The 20,029-nt window shown below is 37.9% G+C and overlaps 1 protein-coding gene across 5 annotated transcripts in view; it reads left to right on the top strand.

The window, feature by feature from the left end:
- KIF6 (kinesin family member 6) overlaps positions 1-20,029 on the top strand; it is a 386,512-nt gene that overhangs the window by 106,388 nt on the left and 260,095 nt on the right. For all 5 annotated transcript variants that reach the window (XM_047860796.1, XM_047860795.1, XM_047860799.1 and 2 more), the window contains one exon: positions 19,723-19,929. In XM_047860796.1, coding sequence (XP_047716752.1) covers positions 19,723-19,929 — 207 coding nt within the window. The remainder of the gene's footprint in view (positions 1-19,722; positions 19,930-20,029) is intronic.

Raw genomic sequence — 20,029 nt, 5'->3', positions numbered from 1 at the left:
AGCCTCAGTGCAATATTTTGGATATATTCACACTAAAACTTATTTATTGTTAATCACACATTTGCACCTGTACAAATGGGTGCCTGTATTTCACCTGGGACCCCTAGGCAGGAGCCAGGACTGACTATGCTTGGTCAGAGGCCCTGACCTTAACCAGTTACTGGCCAGAGACAGAGAGTCGCAAAGCTGTCATTCAGCGACGCTGCAGTAAAGCAATGGAGTGGCCGTAGTGGTGTGGGAACAGTTCCCCAAATGAACAGCTTGCTGCTATCACTGGCACTTCTGTTTTTGGTTTTGTTTTTAACTGAAGTATAAGTAACATCCAGTGTTATATTAGTTTCAGGTGTACAACACAGTGATTTGCCAAGTCTATACAATATTCAGGGCTTGCCTCAATAAGTATAGTCACCATTGTCACCAAGCAATGTTACCACAGTGCTATTCTCTATGCTGTACTTTTCATCTCCGTCACTTACTTATTTTATAACTCTAAGTTTATGCCTCTTAATCCCCTCTGTCTACATTGTCCATCCTCCATCTATGTCCTCTCTGGCAACCACCACTTTGTTGTCCGTATTTAAGAGTCTGGTTTTGTTTGTTTTGTGTTTTATTTTCCACATATAAGTGAGATCACATAGTATTTGTCTTTCTCTGTCTGACTTATTTCGCTTAGCATGATCCCCTCTAGGTCCATCCATGTTGTCGCAAGTGGCAAAATCTCATTCTTTTTAATGACTTGAGTGATATTCCATTGCTTGTGTATACCACGCCTTCTTCATCCATTCATCTTCTGGTGGACATTTGGGTTGCTTCCATATCTTGGCTGTTATAAATAATGCTGCAGGAAACATGTATCTTTTTGAATTAGTGTTTTCATGTTCTTTAGGGAAATACTCAGTAGTGGAATTACTGGATCATATGGTAATCCTGTTTAGAATTTTTCAAGGAACCTCCATATTGTTTTTCACAGTGGCTGCACCAATTTATGTTCCCACCAATAGTGCGTGAAGGTTCCCTTTTCCCCATATCCTTGCTAACACTTGTTATTTCTTGTCTTTTTAATACTAGCTATTCTGGCTAGTATGAGTTGATATCTCATTGTGATTTTGATTTCCATTTCCCTGGTGATTAGTGATGTTGAGCATTTTTTCATGTTTATTGGCCATCTGGATGTCTTATTTAAAAATATGTTCAGGTTGTCTGCTTATTTTTTAATCAGATTATTTGGGTTTTTTGGTGTTGACTTGTATAGGTTATTTATATATTTTAGATATTAATCTCTTATCAGATTTATCATTTACAAATATCTTCTCCAATTCACTAGATTCCCTTTTTGTTTTGTTGATGGTTTCTTTTGCTGTGCAAAAGCTTTTTTATTTTGGTGTAGTCCCAATAGTTTATTTTTGCTTTTGTTTCTCTGGCCTGAGAAGACATATCCATAAATATGTTGCTAAGGGCAATGTCCAAGAGATTACTGCCTGTGTTTTCTTTTAGGAGTTTTATGGTTTCAGGTCTCACATTTAGGTCTGTAATCCTTTTTGAGTTTATTTTTGTGTATGGTGTAAGAAAGGTGTCCAGTTTTATCCTTTTGTGTGTACTGTCCAGTTTTCCCAGCACCATTTATTGAAGAAGAGACTGTCTTTTCCCCATTGCATAACCTTGGCACTTTCCTTTTTAAACCATGCTCCCAGAGTTCTGTGTTTTACCTTGTCTCTGATAACAGAGGTAAAGTAGGTGAAGATATTAAGCTGGTGGGGATAACTAGTCTGAGAAAATCCCTATCAAGTGACTTTTTTCTCTGCCCCATTTCTACTCTCCAGAATGTACCAACTCATGTTGCTGATATCTGTTATTGTTTTGGGCCCTTACTTCTGTTGTTTTTTACCAGTTCTGCGTGATTGCTTTTCAGTAGACTAATTTATATAAGTTGAACTTACGTATGACATGAAACACGGATTTGAGAACCCTGGAATTATTATTTCCAGTAAAAGAAAGTTTTATGTAGTTCTTAATTTCTGAATATCTTGTTTGGCTTTCCATTGTTCTGCATTTGTGTTTTGCTTCAACAGTAATTGCTCATGTGATCATCCATGATGTTCTTATTTGTCATGATAATTGAAGATTAAGAAATAAAGCAGATTAAGAATTAGGGAGTATAATGGCAGAAGATTCAGCATGCCCAACTAAAGATCCTTTTCTATACATAGTTTAATAAAGAGCAAACCTAGAGATGCAGGGTAGAGCTGAGTCCTGGCCACCAGTGGAATATGAAAGAGAGAAAAGTGGACTCATAAATGCTATTAGAAAACAAGTAGAGAAACCTGTCCCTGCCTCAATGCTAACCTTCCTCCAGAGGTGACTCATCCCTAGAGAAACCTAGGCCTTGCCCTCACAAATTATATTTCCTCGTCTTGAATGGATCATGGAGGGCTCCTGACCATGGTTCTCTATGACCTCTATTAGCTTAAAAGCTTGGTCATTTGATATTTCAAAGTTATGTGTTAACTTTAGCTGGGTGCATACTTTCACACTATTGTTTTGTAAAGTTTTGAGGAGTTTAAGCTTCTTTGTGCCAAAGTATCTGTCGTGTTCTACCACCTCACAGAATTCCAACCGTCTTTTCCTATTACTACTGAGCATCTAATGATAGTATCATAAATAGCTAAAACCTGATAAGTTTCAATCCTAATAATGCTGGTTGTACATTATTTTTTTGTTCATTTTTTTCTTTGTAAAGCCCAATTTCTTTTAAACCAAGTCTAACAGGTTTTTGGATGTTTCTCTGCTTGCTTTTGATTTTTTTCTTTGGTAGTAGCTACCATGTTATATTGAGAACCTGCTCAATAGACTTGGCATTGTTGCAGAGATTTTCTATGCACCTCTCTCTCTCTCTCTCTCGATATTATTTTTGATTCTTATTTTGTAAGTGGAAACTGAGGCTCAAAGAGTTGAACTACTTGCCCAAAGTCGCATAACTAGCAAGTGGCAGAGCCAGGGTTCAGCTGCGAGATGACTGATTCAGAAGCTTGTGCTCTTTCCATATATTACATTTCACGATTACAATAATCATGTCAATAACATGTCAAATTTTTCAAGGGAGGATATATTTCTGAGTTACTTAAGAAGTATACCAAGTATATAGCACTTCAGTTTATCTCTTGAATTCATTGAAAGCAAATAAATACATCAGAGTATAAATGAAGACTAACTATCAATCCCTGGAAATACTTTATTATTTAGAGCCTCTAATAAAGTATGTTTTAGATTACAGCCTAGCTGTCAGAATGTAATTTGTCAGCACAGAACGAGCTAACCAGGATAAAAAGAACATACTAATCGGTTTTTAAAAAATGAGGTCCCCAATTTCCCATTTACATAGAGCTGTCCAGAAGTTGCCATGGTAACCAGAAAACATTTGCAAAACAGTCTGAATATGTGGGACACAAAGTGGAGCTCTCTTCCTTTTAGTGTTTTCTACCCAGAGCCAGCATTCTGAGGAAAAGCAATTAAGAGTAGTTTCATCCTCTTCTTATTCATTCAGAAATCTTCAATAATTTCTGTGATCCTACTAATGCTTTGAATAAAACCTGATTATGTCCTCAGGGTAAGTTTTTTAAAACAGTTGAATTGCTGTGCCAAAGAGAATAAATTGTAAGAGCTCAACTGTGTGTGACCCAGGGTCAAAGCCCACCGGTAGCAAACATGACTTGATACTTCTCTGTCTTATCATTGAAATGTTTCTCTCAATTAATCAAATCTAATTGACCAAGACATTCTACATTCGACTGTGAGGCCCTGCAGTGTCCTGTGGCTGGGACCCTTTGCTTAGACCCACCCATGGTCTAGAACACTCTGTGCCCAAGTGTGGCCTGAGGGTATCTTGCATTAGAATATCCTGTGATAGTAAAGAGACAGTTTCCTGGATCCCACTTCTGATCGATGGATTCAGAACTTATGTGGTGGAGCCCAGGAATATGCATTTTAGCATTTCATTTTATTCCTTTTGGTTAGAACATGTACGAAATGGTATTTTAAAAAATTACATTTGTCTCTCTGTCTAGAGTAAGCCCTTTCAGGGCCAGGATCTTTCTGGATTTTCTTCATCTTTGGGTCCCTAGCACCTTGACCAGTGCCTGGCCCACAGTAAGCACCTGCAGAAATGCTTAATGAATGCAAAACCTACAAATCTAAATTTTTTAAATTAAATTAAGTTAAATTAAATAAAATAAATTAAATTAAATTAAATTTTGATTCCATTATAGTTACCACAGTGTTATATTAGTTTCAGGTGTACAATATAGTGATTCAACACCTCCATACATCACCCAGTGCTGATATGACAAGTGCACTCCTTAATCCCCATCACCTGTTTCATCCATCACCACACTCACCTCCCCTCTGGTAACCATCAAATTCTTCTCTATAGTTAAGTTTGTTTCTTCGTTTGTCTCTTTCTTTTTTTTTTTTCCCCTTTGCTCATTTGTTTTGTTTCTTAAATTTCACATTTGAATGTGATCATATGGTATTTGTCTTTATCTGACTAACTTATTTCACTTAGCATAATACACTCTAAGTTCCATCCATGTCATTGCAGATGGCAAGATTTCATCCTCTTTTAGGGCTGAGTAATATTCCATTGTGTGTATATACCACATCTTCATCCATTCCTCAGTCAGTGGACATTTGAGATCTCACCATAGGTTTGACTATTGTAAATAATGCTGCAGTAAACATAGGGGTGCGTGTCTTATCCCTTTGAATTAGTGTTTTTGTATTTGGGGGTAAATACCCAGTAGTGCAATTACTGGTTGATATTGTAATTCTATTTTTAACTTTTTGAGGAACCCCTGTACTGTGTTCCACAGTGGCTGCACCAGTTTGCATTCGCACCAGCAGTGCGAGAGGGTTCCTCTTTCTCCACATCCTTGCCAATACCTGTTGTTTCTTGTGTTGTTGATTTTAACTATTCTGACAGGTGTAAGGTAGTATCTCATTGTGGTTTTTGATTTGTATTTCCCTGATGAGGAGTGATGTTGGGCATCTTTCATGTGTCTGTTGGCCAATCTGAATATCTTCTTTGGCGAAATGTCTGCTCCTGTCTTCTGACCATTTTTTAACTAGGTTATTTGTTTTTGCAGTGTTGAGTTGTATCAATTCTTTATATATTTTGGATACCAGTCTTTTACTGGATACATCATTTGCCATTTTAGCATTTTAAATGTGCTTTGGCTAAACATGAAGGCAGTTTGGTTTTTCATTAACATGCTGATTGAAACCCACTCACAGAGAAGTTTTTGAGCACATCCATATTCTGCACCCTGCACATATTCAGTACCACAAAATTTGAAAGTTCCGCTAATTTGGGAGGCAAAAAAATTGTTGTAATTTATTTACCATTTGCATTTCTGTTTTTGTTTATGTCTTCTAATTGTTTTTCTCTAGCAGTGTTAGGGTAGGTCTGGTTGATTTGTTGAATGCATGAGGGCTGGGACTTGGTCTTGTTCATATCTGTCATACCTAGAAACAAAGCCTGACATATAGTAGGTGCTCAGTAAATAATTATTGACTGAATGAACATTAAAGATAAAAATTTTTGTTTTTGTCATGCATTTAGCAAATATTTTAAAATTTTATAGATTTTCTTTTCATTGTACTTTCTTTCCTTTAATATAGCTAAGTCAATTTTTTATTTTATGGTTTCTGCTTTGGATGCCATGCTTAGAGATGCAATAGCTCACTGATAAATAATCCTACATATTAGAAAGTGTTTTGTTTTTTTGAATTGAAATTTGATGCCCAGTAGCATCTACTTCATTATTCACACATTCACATGGAAAGGGACGGTCATCATCAGGTTGGGGTGGATCTTATCGGAGATTTCTGGGGCATGGGAATTTTACCTGAATCTTGGAAAAGGCTATCCTGAATTAACAAAATCAGGGTTCATTTTGAATCCTCCCTCTAGAAATAGTTTCCATTGGTAAAAGGTCAATTTAAATATTCATTTTAAGGAATTGTAGTGCTGCTCAGAGTGAATCACTAGACTTACACAAGCCTCTTTTACAAGCCAGTTTGGAGAAGAGAATAGTGTCTTCTCCAAAGACACTGGGGTGTCTTCTACCAAAACTTCATAGTAATGTCTGTTATGGGTTAAATTGTGTCTTTCCCCCTCCTCATTCATAGGTTGAAGTCCTAACCCCTCAGTACCTCAGAATGTGACCTTCTTAATTAAGAAGTAGAGTCTTTATAGAAGCCACCAAGTTAAAATGAGGTCAAAGTGAGCCCTAATCCCATATGACTGGTGTCCTTATAAAATGAGGAAATTTGGAGACAGATACATATACATAGAAATGCTATATGAACACAAAAATGTTCATCTATAAGCCAAGGAGAGAGGCTTGGAACAGATCCCTCCCTCACAGCCCTCAGAGGGAAGAACCAACACCTTCATTTTGGATTTCTAGCCTTAAGGACTGTGAGATGATAAATTTCTGGTATTTAAGCCCCCCGGTTTGTTATACTTTGTTATGGCAACCCTGGAAAACTGATCCAGTGTCCAGATAACCTAGAATATAATTTCTCATATGATTGATACCAGGTGTAGTTCTTGACCTTGACAAGTTCAAGAGGAATAATATGCTTTAGCTAGTAGATAGCACTGGTTATGAAACTGGTTGAAGGGGACCTTTGGTGAGAACAGAACACTTTGTGCTAACATTGGGAGAGTCCAGGGTCCTTTTGGTGGGTGGTGTGCTTTCTTCCCACCTGTCTTCCTTTCCTGAGTGAACCATCAGGTGAGTTCTTCCCGTCAGTGTTGATGGCCACTCTGTGGCTTCCTCACCATCACTATGCATTCCTGCCAGGCAGAGGTGAAGAGCACGAGCTTTGGAGATGATCTATTCTGCTTTTGGCTCCACCTTGAGAGGTGTATGTCCTTGGCCGAGTCACTGACCCAGTGTGAACCACACTTCTAACCTGTACGATGGGCATAATGATACCTACTTTCCAGGGTTATAGTAAAAACTAAGTTAAGTGACATTTGGAAATACCCTAAAATTTTTGGCTAGCAATTACTTATTTAAAGATAAGACTATTGTCCTATTCAACTCTGTTCTTTCAGCACCTGGCAACTAGTTGGCCAGTCATTAATTAATCATTTGGTCACATTGCTGGGGAGAGGAAGATTTGGAGAGAAGACCTACAATCTCAAGCCCAGAATCAAAAATGGCCTTATGGTACACTGTGCCTGTTGGTGACTCCAGAGTACATCCCAGACATTTTGACATTTTATTTTACTAAAAAAAATTTTTAAATGTTTATTTTTGAGAGAGAGCAAGCGAGCACATGAGTGGAGGAGGGGCAGAGAGAGGGAGACACAGAATCCGAAGCAGGCTCCAGGCTCTGAGCTGTCAGCACAGAGCCCGTTGCAGGGCTCGAAAGCATGAGCTGTGAGATCATGACCTGAGTGGAAATCAGACATTTAACCAGATGAGCCACCCAGGCACCCCAACTTTGACATTTTAAAATTTGTGATACTCCATACCTTTTGGAAGAGGTTACTTTCCAAATAATCAGTCTGTCAACCTATTAGTTCTTTCTACCTGACTCTTTGCTTGAAATAAAAAACCTAGTAAGATTTATCTGAGTTGTGCTGATGTGTTTTTGTAATTTCTTAGACTTTGCACATTCTCAAACTTATGGAGTGACGGTGTGGCCCTGTGGAAGTGCAAACACAGCTGGGAGACAGGGCATGAGTGGAGTTGGTAGGTTTATGCCAACTGTAGGAACAACTGTCATTGGACATGTGACCTAATAACATAAGGACAACACAGGAAGGACAGAGCAGCTTTACTATGTGACTGTGTTTGTTAACAACACTAAGCCTTGATCTTGTGTGGTGTGTGTGGGAAACCAGAAGATTTGGGTAGCAGTTAGTATTCCAGGATCCTATTCCAGAAGACGATTAGAACGACACTGAATAGGAGCGCCTGGGTGGCTCAGTCAGTTAAGTGTCTGACTCCTGATTTCAGCTCAGGTCATGATCCCAGGGTCGTGGGATCAAGCCCTGCATCAAGCTCCACACTGAGTGTGGAGCCTGCTTAGAATTCTTTCTCTCTCTCTCTCTCTCTCTCTCTGCCCCTCTCCCATGCTCGTGTACTCTCTTTCTCTCCCCCTCTCTTTCCCAAATAAAAAAAAATTGTTTTAAAGAGAGATATATTAATTGTATGTAATTAACAAGTTTATTCCAAGATTTTTGAGCCTGGGAAGAACAAAATACACAGCACGCAAAATACATGTTGGCCCTGCTGTTATTACAATAAGAATAGTATCTTTTATTATTAGGTCTCAATAGGCAGCTAGAATACTTAGCAGATGTGTTGACAGTTCTAATCTCTTTTCTTAATCTACTGAAGGAAGGAAATTTCAATTTTGAGCACTTATATATGTCAGGCATTTCTCTCTCCTTATATTTTATATATGAGATATAGGAAGAATATATAACTTCTTAAAAATAGTGATTCTGTTATATCATGGTTTGCATTTTGCTCTCATCTAACCTGATTAGTGGTATTGCATGAACCATGAGTTTTGAGATCTAAAACATTTATTTATTAAAATAAATGAAGTGGCATAATACAGCCATTATTAGAAAGTTAAAATATACCTATTCTATATCTGTGGTTAGAGAAACACAATTTTTTTTTTTGGCTGTAAAAATTTAGCTCCAGAGTTTCTATTGATCTTTCAAATTCTCATTTCTGATTAAGCATAGAGAAAGAAATTTTTACTCCAGTCCCTGTTACTGAAATGCTCTAACAACAGCAACAAAATATAAAAAACAGAGGGAAACAGAAGCCATCTTCAGTGAAACAAGGAAATAGCCATAACCTCAAACCATGAGAGAAACTGCCAAAGATTATGAAATTTGAGTTATGGGGAGGGAGGGTGCTGAGAGCCAACACATTCATCCTCCAGCCTCAGTTAGGATAGAGTTTCCCCTTAAAGAAAGGGTCACAATTCTCCAATGCAAATCCAGTGATCTTTTGGTTACAGCGATGAGGTCTAAGAACACAGGGAAGTATGGGGGAAGGGGTAGTATTAGATAGATACTCGTTCTACACTATGAAAGATGGATCCAAAGACGGAACCTGTAAGACAAGTCATTTTTATGGGCAGCGGTCTCAGCTCGTGGCAAGAAAGATGGTGTGTGGTGAGTGGAGTTCAGGGAGTTAGTGACCAAAATGTACCATCCCAGGCCTGTTCGGGGGCGGGGGGGGGGGGGGTGATGAGGAAAGTATGTATATGTTCTTTGAGCTAAGAACATAACAGATATAAAGTAAAAGTATTCAGGGCACAAACTGGATTTGAATGCTGCACGCCCCCCACCCCCACCCCCCGCCCCAGACTGTTCTTTAGGAAAAAGACGGATATGTTCAGAGATAAAATTGTCAGAAAGAAAACAGCTGAAGACTTACCATATATATGGAGTAGGGCGACGGGGGGTCGGTGGGGGGGTGGCTAAGTAACCCATATTTGAATGCTGATTATATCAGGGGGCAGAGGAAGTGTTCTTCACAGTCTTAAGTGTTGCCTCGATATAGTCTTTATTAAAAAAAAAAAATAGCTCCAAAATATAGAAGGGATTACAAGAGCAGAAGATGAAAATCAAGTTTGAGGACACCAGAGAAGAAATGGCAGAGAAAAAGAAAGCCATTGTAAAGATGAAAGTGCCATTGGAAGCAAAAAAGAAGGAGGAAGAAGGGGAGGAGGGAGATGAGGAGGGGGGAAAGAGGGAGACATGTGGCTGAAAAATAATGAAGGATGCAAAAAGTGAGGAGAGAAAGTGCTGGCTAGAGAGAGAGATCAGCAGCGCCAGGAAGCTGCTTCACTCTGTAGGCAAGTCTCAGCCAGTGGAGGCACTGGCAGGAGATGGGAGGGCTTGAGGAGGGGAGAAGCCAGAGCATCCCCCCCCCCTTCCCAGTTGGGTGCCAGCTAAAAGGGGTCTGGGGAAGATGCTGCTTTTAGGACTCAGAGTCTCTGCTGTGGTATAGAAAACAAAAATAGAGAGAAGGGAGGAAATGGAACAGAGAGGAAAGAGGCCTAGGATTAGCCCCTGAGTAACAACATTTCTGTAAGAAACTGAGATAATAACTCAGATTGCTTTTGGCTTATCTAACAAGTCAGGAATACACAAGGGGGAAACTGGCAGGATGACAATTTTGGCTGTAGCTTTAAGCACAGAAGCTATTCTTACAGCATTTCTCGCTGATAGGTTTTTTTTTTTTTTTCTGGCAAGCTAACTTTTGTATCCAATCCTTATAATGGTTCCAGCTAGGAGGGAGGAGACAGGGGTCTTACAAACCACCAAAAACCTTCAACAAGTACTTTTACCAGGTTGGGGTATGCCATTTGGAGTGTTGCCAGTTGTGACAGCAACTGAGATCTTCATGGCCATAGAACTGCAGAATCTTCAAAATACGGAAAAAAATATGATTGGACTATAAAGCAGAGAGAAATAATGTTTCTAATAGTAGTTTTCTGTGCTTTTAGAGTTCTTCCTTCAGCATCTCTACCGTAAATGACATTGTCCCTGAATTCCTGTCTGTTATTGATCTTGATGTCCGACCTGAAACATTGCATTGAGAGTTATCACCATCAATCTGACGGGATAAACTTCTTTCATAAGAATAAAATTATACGAAAGTATATCTGAGTTCTGAGTTCAGTACTGATCTTGTCTGTACAGAGGATAGTGAAGGGTATTTTCAGCTTACCTATAATCTTGAGCTGTGTAATGTGTTCAGAATAGGTTTTCCCTAAAGACAAACCCTCTGAGCTGCTGTCAACTCATGAGATCATTAGACTTTTTTTTTAGCCCAGTTCTGTGTATGGTCACATGTGGAAATTGTTAAGCCAGGCTGAATTTTAAAAGGAAAAAAGAAAAAAAAAAGTTAAACTCAATGTAAAAGGTGAAAAATGTGCTAGATAACGGCAATAAGTTACTTGTTACCATTGAAGAATCAATTCTGTTATGATTCTTCTCACAGTCAAGTAAAAAAAAAAATGGAGGAGGCCGGGGCAACATTTGGGGTCATATAATTTCCATTGTTCAGAGAGCAAACCTTTACTTTGGTGATTATGTGATGATAGCTCGTTCAAGGATGATAAACAGAGATGATAGTTGGACATAACTGATTGAAGATGTGGGTAAAATTCCTTCTCAGTTTGCAAATGGGCCAATTTTAACATACTTAGCTTTTGATATAAATGCACTTGACTTTCATTTGTCAAATCCTGAAGAAGTGACCCGCAGAGAGGCAATCTTCTGAATTCTGACATCCAGCAGAAAAAGAGCCATCCCTAATTCTGACATTTAGTTTTCCTAAAATTAAGTCACCCTAGTAGATCTTACAGGATGTGAAAATAAAAAAAAAAACACATTAAATTGATCACAGACTTGTTAGGAGAGATATATAATAAAATATAATAGGATATCAGAAAGGTGAATCATACTTGCTAGAAAATTCTTATTATATATTCCAGGTTGCTCCAAAGCTTGCTTTTGAATTTTACACAAAACTGATGTGCCTGATCTATTTTTCTCTTTTACAAAACTACCTTGACAATATGCTGGGCCTAGAAATCCTGCAACTAGAGAAAATGATTTTGACTACTTTTCTAAAAGCCACGTATCTTATAAAGAGAAAAATCAGAAAGAAAAACAAGGAGTTTAGAATTATTAATTCCAATTGAAGGTTATCTAATTGGGGATATTTTGCTGCCAAACACTGTGTTCTGAAACAGCCTCAGGAAGAATCAAGGCAGGTGTTTTTAGTGTCACATGATCCACCACTCGGTTTGGTCAGTTCTCCCTTCCAGGCTGGGTTGGTGTACCTCAAGGGTGTGGTGGGCCTCCTCATAACCCATGTGCTACGGGAGGAATTGGATACGGAATCATTTAACCAATGCTGGGAAGGTTAGGGAATCACTTAAGGGTGAGTTTTAACCTGAAGGCTGGGGTAGCCCAGAAAACACATAGAAGTTATTATTTTCAGTCTTCAATTCAGATAGAATAAATGAGCAGAGGAAGAAATCAGTTAGGCTATCGGGTTAGAAAGTGTTATCAGACCAGGAGAATTGGAGTGGAAATCTGGATTACGGCTTCTGTGGTGCTGTTTTTGTTCTTTGCTGGTTTATTTTAAAGAATCTCAAGAGTATACATTATACACTCTGTTCAGTCTAAGAGATTTTCTTCACCAGACCTAGTCTAGTGTAGTGGAAATTCCTGTTGAGATATTTCACCCCAAAATAGGAGAGTCATTGAAAAAAAGAATTTGGTACATAGGAATGGACTATAAGATATGGCAAGAGATAACGAAGCATTCAAAGGATCCTAGAAAATGTTATATGTAATTTAAAGAGATTATTCAAATCATTGTGGGCTATATTATGTGTAGTTACTTTAAAATTGATTGAAAACATGAGATTGACTAAAAGAAAAAAATTTACCCAAAACGTAATAGTATATTATGTAAACACAAAAACCATTTTTCACTTATCAATTTTTGGCCCTAAAATCAAAATGTTCAATCTCGAAAATAGCCACACACACACACACACACACACACACACACACACACACACATAACTGCCCCTCCCACACACACCCTATTGTGAAATAATGAAAAAAAAAAAAGGTGAACATTTCAATTCACAGGGAATCCTTGTTGATCTGCCAATAAGACTCTGTATAACAACAACTGCAAAAGAATATGTGTTCTGAAATCATCGAGGACCAGGCTTGGTTGTTGTGTATCTGCAGAATCCATAAGGGAAGATGACTGAACAGCCTTTTGAAGATGTTCACCAGTTCTTGCCACTATACCATCGCTTTGCAAAATTTTCTGTCAGCCTCCAAATATGTCCTGCTTTGTAGAAAATGATTCTTATGCAGTGAAATATGAGATTTTTAAACTTATGAAATAGTTTCTGAGAGTGGTAGGCCAGCCAGTGCCAGTAAATGGCTTGGAGGGCTGTAGGAGAAGGAATTTCAGTCTTCAGTGTAGGCATGTGGTGTTTTCTTGATTTGATGCTATATTATGTAAAGTGCTCTGCCAAAGCCTTTGCAAGTACCATCCACAGCCACGTTGCTGTTCCAAGCCCCTTTTGTATAGAAAGTTTGAAGTCACTATTGTGTGACAGGGTCACTTTTGAGTCACCTTTTATAATGTGTACCTTTTATAATTACATCATGCAAAGTGGGCTGGCCCCACCAAACACTCATCTGAGGCCTGATAGATCACACCATCACCCCTCTCTGCCCCTGTAGCAAATTTATTCATATTATGTCATAATTTTTAAAATGCTAAACATTTAAAAATCCATTTGGAAAAATCCATCATTTGGATTTTTCCAGAGTTTGAATATTAATGATCTTCTACTCTACGCACAAATGTTAAATGTCCTTTTTGAACACAATAGCTAGTGCCATTTGTGAATCGTCCAAGAGAATTCGTGGAGGTAATTTAATTTTGAGTAGGTTTATTTTGGAGGAGGAAGAGGACATACATTTCCCAGTCAGAAATGATAGGCAATACTTGACCAGCAAGAGGACATTCTAGGTAAGAGAAAAGGCAATTGAAGATGTAGAGGGTAGTGGCAGATCTCTGGATTCTGGCACAATGGGTAGGGAGACTTGAGTCGATCTTACTTTTTCAAATAATTCTAATTTGTAGACTTAAATGAATTCCATGGACTTAAAGAATTTGGGGGGAAAAAGGAGTTTGCAGATGTGGTCTTGGAATGATATGGAGATTTTTAGAAATTATGGAGCATGCCATAGAGCTTCCAGAAAGCTAGAAATGAATAAGGTCAGCAATTAAACAAGTATTTTTGAACACTATTATGCTGTATTATGTTAGGGTTACAATGATGAAGAAGACAGCCTCAAGGAGCTCAGAATCTAGGTGGGAGGAAGAAGGAAGTGGAAAGCATTTGCTAGAGGATGTAACCTTCCCAATGGAACTTATTATGATGAATCTATAAGGGACCAGTGATCCTGGGTTTTTAGACTTTTACCACATTAAAGAAAGCCATATACTTTCTTATTTTCCAAGAAAGAAAATATATTTGGAAAATGGCAAGTTAATATTTTTGATACTAAGCCCTAAGACAAGAATCTGGTAAAGCATTCTTAAATAATGATCAGTAAGCAATTAGGAAAGAGTCAACATTGATTCATCTTAAACTAATTCTATTCACTTTTTTGATAAGGTTATAAAAACTCATAGATCAAATAGATCCAATTTATTTAATAAAGTCTCTCAAAAGTATCCTTGGGGATATACAGAGAAATTGAAGGTATAGGAAAGTACTTGGATTAAAGCCAATTGGAAAATACCCATAACTGTTTGCTAAGAGTAGAGAGTAGGAGTGTTCATGGAATGTTGTTCTGCCTTATTAATTCTTACAAATTATTTGGATGAGGATACTTTCATTTGTAGATAGCACAAAATTGAAAGAAAAAAGTTCCATAATTATCTCAAGTGATTGTAACTTGGGGTAAAAACTAATCAAATACAGGTCAGTGATCAAATAAATGTTTGTGTATGTGTGTGTGTTTCCCAAACAAATTTCATATCATGGGTAAAAGGGTGGAGCAAACGTGGTAGAACACTTCATGTGCTAGTTATGGGCAACTCTAGATTTAGATTGCCTGGATTCCAGTGTCCTCTGCTGTGGTTAGTCTACATTAGAAAGAATATATGCAATTCAGAGTGTCAGAGTGCCTGCCATATTAAAAAAAATATTTTGAGGAACATACTTGAAGGAATAGAGGTATTTAGTCTTAGTGATGTGATAGTTTAATTCAGAAATATAGGTAGAACCGATGTAATCAAATATGTTTTTTAAAAAATATTATTCTACAACATGGAGAACAATTGGAGGAGACGAGTAAATTTGAGGAGACTAATAAGGAGAGAATGTCATGACCCAGAGGAGAGATCAAGGATATTTGGAGATAGAAGTAGAAGTAAATTCAAGAGGAATGGACTGGGCATCCATGTGTGGGACACAGAATGAGGGAAAGTGATGAGCTTATTTTGGGGAGCATTAGGTTTAAGATGCTGGCAAGGCATTTTAGTGGCAGTTATCAGTAGACATTCTAATCTAGTGCACAGAGAGACTGTGGTTGGAAATAAGGATATGGGAGGCATCTGAATAGAGTGAATATCAACAGGAATGGACATTTATATGACCTTTCACAGTTCATGGGCCACTTCCACACTCAGTATAGCTCTTTGCAGCAAAGCAAGCCTTATTATAGGGATTACAAAGACACAGGAACCAAAATTATGTCAATTTGCTTAATATTTCAACACCAGTAAGTGATGGAACCAGGACTTGAAACCGGGTGTTTCAATACCACATTCTAAGACCGTTGATCTGTGACTTTTAAACTACACTACAGTATCTATTCAGTGATAATCAGAGCTATCGACGAAGACCTTTCCAAGGGGAAGAAATATCATGACCATAGCTTGGGACCTGCGTGTTTTCGGGACTGGGGAGAAAAGCATCCAGTAAAGGAAAAGGAGACAGAGCAGTTAGAGAGAAAGTGTCAGGACAGTGTAGATTCTAGAAACCAAGGAGGGGCAGGGTGGGTAGAGAGCCTCCAGGATGAGGGGATGATTAGCATTCTTAGGTATTACCTAGAGGGTCAGCATGCTCAGTTCTGAGAACAGACCCCTTTCTGTATTGCAAATTTGCCTTTTTCTCAGCATTCCCTCTCATTTCACTTGTTTTGTCTTTAGCTCTTGAGCTAGATTATAAATTTCTTGAGGGCAAGTTCCATGTCTTATTTTCCTTCTAGTCTTTGTGCTGCCTAATGCAGAGCTGTATCCACAGACTGATATGAAATGTGAAAGCTCTCTGCGTGCAGATGATTAATCATCACTAACATTTTTCCAAAGACATAGTCTCTAGTGCCAAGAGCACATTTGTTTAAAATGTGCACTTAAATTTGAATGAATCTGCCTAAATGGTGCCATCTGTTCTTAGGCAGTTTCAGAAATGTTTTAATACGGTTTTACCTTTAAAAGGACAAATGTAGGGGCATGCCTGTGAGACATATAGACACCCTTAAATAAACACAGAGCAGACACCAGCACATTCGATCACACTTAAACAGCTACACATAAAGAATGTTTTCTGAGGTTTAAGAAAATTTTAGCTAAGAGGACACCAACTACTACTTCATGCAGGAAATATTTATGGGAAGTTACAAAATTGTAGGCATGGACTCCTACAGCATATTACTGCATTTTAATTACAGACTCCAGAAATACAACTTAATTTGATGTAAATCTCACATTCCTTTGAAATCGGTACACTCTTCCATTATTCGCTAATGGGCCACATTTTATTGTGACTGCAGTGGATCCATTTGGAAGCTGAAGACAGATGTCGGGGAGAGTCTCTGTGTTATTTATTTCTATCGATTGTCAATTTGACTTTTGTTCCAGTACTGTAGGATTTATTGTTGGGCGAATATAACAGTGACGTGAAACCCATGTTTAAGTTCTGCAAATAACTTCCAGTCACTTTCGAAACACCTCAACTTAGGTTCTAAATTTGAGTTTGCGGTTTTACAGGCACAGTTATTTGCTGGTCCACTTCAGCATGCAAAATCACACACTGGCCAGATCTGAGTATGGTTATTGTGGCAACGAGTAATGGGTCACATTTTCAGCCTATTTAACTCACTAGCTACATCATCATCACCAACACAATGCCAAGATTTTGACATCTGTGTATTTTGGTAGTTGGTGTAAATCAACAATGGTAGATATCAAGAACTCAGATTTACAGAAGGAATTTTGGGTTAAAATAGCATCCGAGTGTGTTACCCTCTCTGAATACGTGTGCATCCATATGGAAATTCTTTTATTAAATCCCATTTTGCAGGGGTGGGGAGCTGCACACACTTACTCATATGAACAGTCATTTGGAATACTGTTAGGTAAATTTTATTTTTAGGTATCAGAATTTGCTTCTGATAATTACAAAAAATTTTTTTAATGTTTATTTTTGAGAGAGAGAGAGAGAGAACAAGCAGAGGAGGGGCAGAGAGAGAGGGAGACACAGAATCCGAAGCAGGCTCCAGGCTATGAGCTGTCAGTACAGAGCCCGATGCGGGGCTCAAACTCAGGGACCATGAAATCATGGCCTGAGCCAAAGTTGGATGCTTGACTGACTGAGCCACCCAAGAGCCCGCTTCTGCTAATTTTAAGTAAATAGGGTATTACAGATACAACTGAAGTCCTCTTGTGGCCTTTTTGCTTTGTATCCCTCACAGAGGCAACCATTAGCATTAACTTGCTGTGTTCTTCCAGTCCATATTTTTATACTTTAATGACCTAAGTTCTAGAGCCATGAATGAAATTTTTAGGTGATACTTCTTTTTGAGCACCTGAGTTCTGTCATAGATATCATTTTGATCATTGAAGTTTACATCATTCTTTAACATGCTATTTCTCATCAGCAGCTCAGAAACCCATCTGTCAATCTATCCAAAAGGTGCTTCATTTTGACTTCCCTGTAGTTTGAATTATCCAAGTTCATTCATCTCTACTACCACAGATTTTCACTTAGGTTGTACATCTTGTGCCAATTTCTTGCTATACCCAAGCACGAATGCCCATATGTGTGCCTACCAGTCACCCCTTTTCACTCTCCCCCAGTGAGACTTGTTCCAGACTTCTCTCCAGGAATACACCTCGGAGTCTGTTGCTGGGTTGTGGGTTATATGCATCTGCAACTTTACCACATATTGTAAAATTTCTCTCATAAAGAGGTTCTTACTTTATATTCCTCCCAGCGGTATATAAATGTTCTTGTTTCCTTGTATCTTTACAAATCTTGTTTTGTTAGACTCCATTTTCTAAAAGTTTCCAGTCTGATAGAGGTGAGTGAAATACTTTATCATTATGGCTCTAATTGTTTGTCCTGGCTATTTGTGAGTTGGAGCATTTTTTTTCAAATACTAATTAACCGTTTTTAGGTTTCCTCTCTATGGGTTGCCTGTTCATATCCTTTGCTCATTTTTTTTTTCAGAGTTGCCTTTTTCTTATTGATGTGTGGAGGTTCTTTATTTCAATCATTAATCTTTTGTTAGCTATATGGATTGCAAACATCAACTCCCAGACTTCCAACTCTGTGGTAGATTTTATCACCCAGAAATTCTTTAATTTTGGATAATTTGGTCAAATACTTCCAATTAATTCTTTTTTGTGTTTAATATCTTATCATAAAAGATCCATGACTGCCTTGAATTGGTCCTGATATGCTTCCATATTTTCTTATATGAATGTTAAAATTGTGTTATTTTACACCTAAGTCTTTAATACATTTTGGAATTTATTTGTGTATCAAGTGTGAGAAGCAACCTAAATTTATTTATTTTTTTCAAGATGGATAGCCAGTTATTCCAGCACCATTTGTTAATTAGTCTGTTCTTTCTCCATTATGGTGTGAGGTCACTTCTGTCCTATCCAGAGTTTCAAAATGAGCCCAGCATGTTTCCCTGATCTCATTATCTGTTCCTGCAGCAATACCACACTGTTTTAATTACTATGGCATTATGATATACCTTGATGTATAGCAGGACATGCTCCCCTCTCTTGTGCTTCTTTCACAGAATTGTTTCTGTTATTTTTTTATATTTGCTCCATCTGTTTTTTAGAATTAATTTGCCCTGTTCCATAAACATAACATGTGGTATTTTTATTTCAATTGCATTGGTTATGTACGTTAATATAGAGAAATTAATATACAGATTCATTTTTAGTTTTCCCATCTATGACATGGTACATTAATATCTAGGACACCTTTTATTTAGGTTTTCTTTTTGTATCTTTTAATACTATTTTATCATTTTCCCTACAAATCACACTTTTTTATAAGATTAATCCCCCATTATTTCATTGTCTTTGTTACCATTATAAGTAGTATTATACTTCCTGATTAATTATTGCTGGTTATTAGAACTTCTCTAATTTGGCATGTTGATCTTTCATACAGCAACCCTGCTAAACTTCTTAGTTTTTAACTTAGTTTTTAACAGTTTATAGATGTTCCTGCATTTTCTTTGTAGACTACCATATTTTCTGCAGATAATGATGTTTTCATCTCTTCTTTTCCTGTCACGATGACTTGTATTTTGTTTTCTTGTTTACTGCATTGGCTGGGACCCCCTGTTCACTGTTGGGTAGTAGCAGTGATACTGGGCATCCTTGTCTGTTGGTTGTGTTTATTACAAGTGTGTAATGAATTCTCCCAGGGCACCCATTCTCAACTTTTTCCCCATGATGTTCACATTGAGCATCTGCAATATGGCTAGCCAAGATTAAGGTGGGAACTGTGGTCATGTAATGAAATTAAGTTATCATATTAGTAAGTAGACCCAAGCTTTACCTTATTCAAACTCTTTCCTCACTTTCTGAATCAACCCATCCACATCTGTTATCAGTCTTTCCAGAGACAATACATTAAATATAACTGACTTTAAGAGGTCTCAGCTACAAGTGTTTTTGTTGCATTGGACAGCACTGGCTTCATTGGAAGTGTCATACCATCAGAAACATAAATTTAAATTTTTTGAGATTCTGTGAAAATGCTCATTGTTCACATTGATTTTGTTTTGCAATTCCTTTTTTGTAGACTCCAATGAACCAAGCTTCAACTCGTTCCCACTGCATTTTCTCTATTCACTTATCAAGCAAGGAGCCAGGATCTGCGACCGTCCGCCATGCCAAACTTCACTTGGTTGACCTGGCTGGTTCAGAGCGAGTTGCAAAGACTGGAGTGGGAGGCCAACTTCTAACAGAGGCCAAGTACATCAACTTGTCCCTTCATTACTTAGAACAGGTAAAATGGGCACAACGGGATTAACTATATCTACCATTTGCTGACACGCTTTACTAGGCACTCTGCTAACATTTTTGTTTTTTGTTTTCCTCTTTTATTG

Source organism: Prionailurus viverrinus, chromosome B2 (genome assembly GCF_022837055.1).
Source record: "Prionailurus viverrinus isolate Anna chromosome B2, UM_Priviv_1.0, whole genome shotgun sequence".
Classification (NCBI taxonomy): Eukaryota; Metazoa; Chordata; class Mammalia; order Carnivora; family Felidae; genus Prionailurus; species Prionailurus viverrinus.
This window is presented reverse-complemented; position numbering and strand designations above follow the sequence as displayed.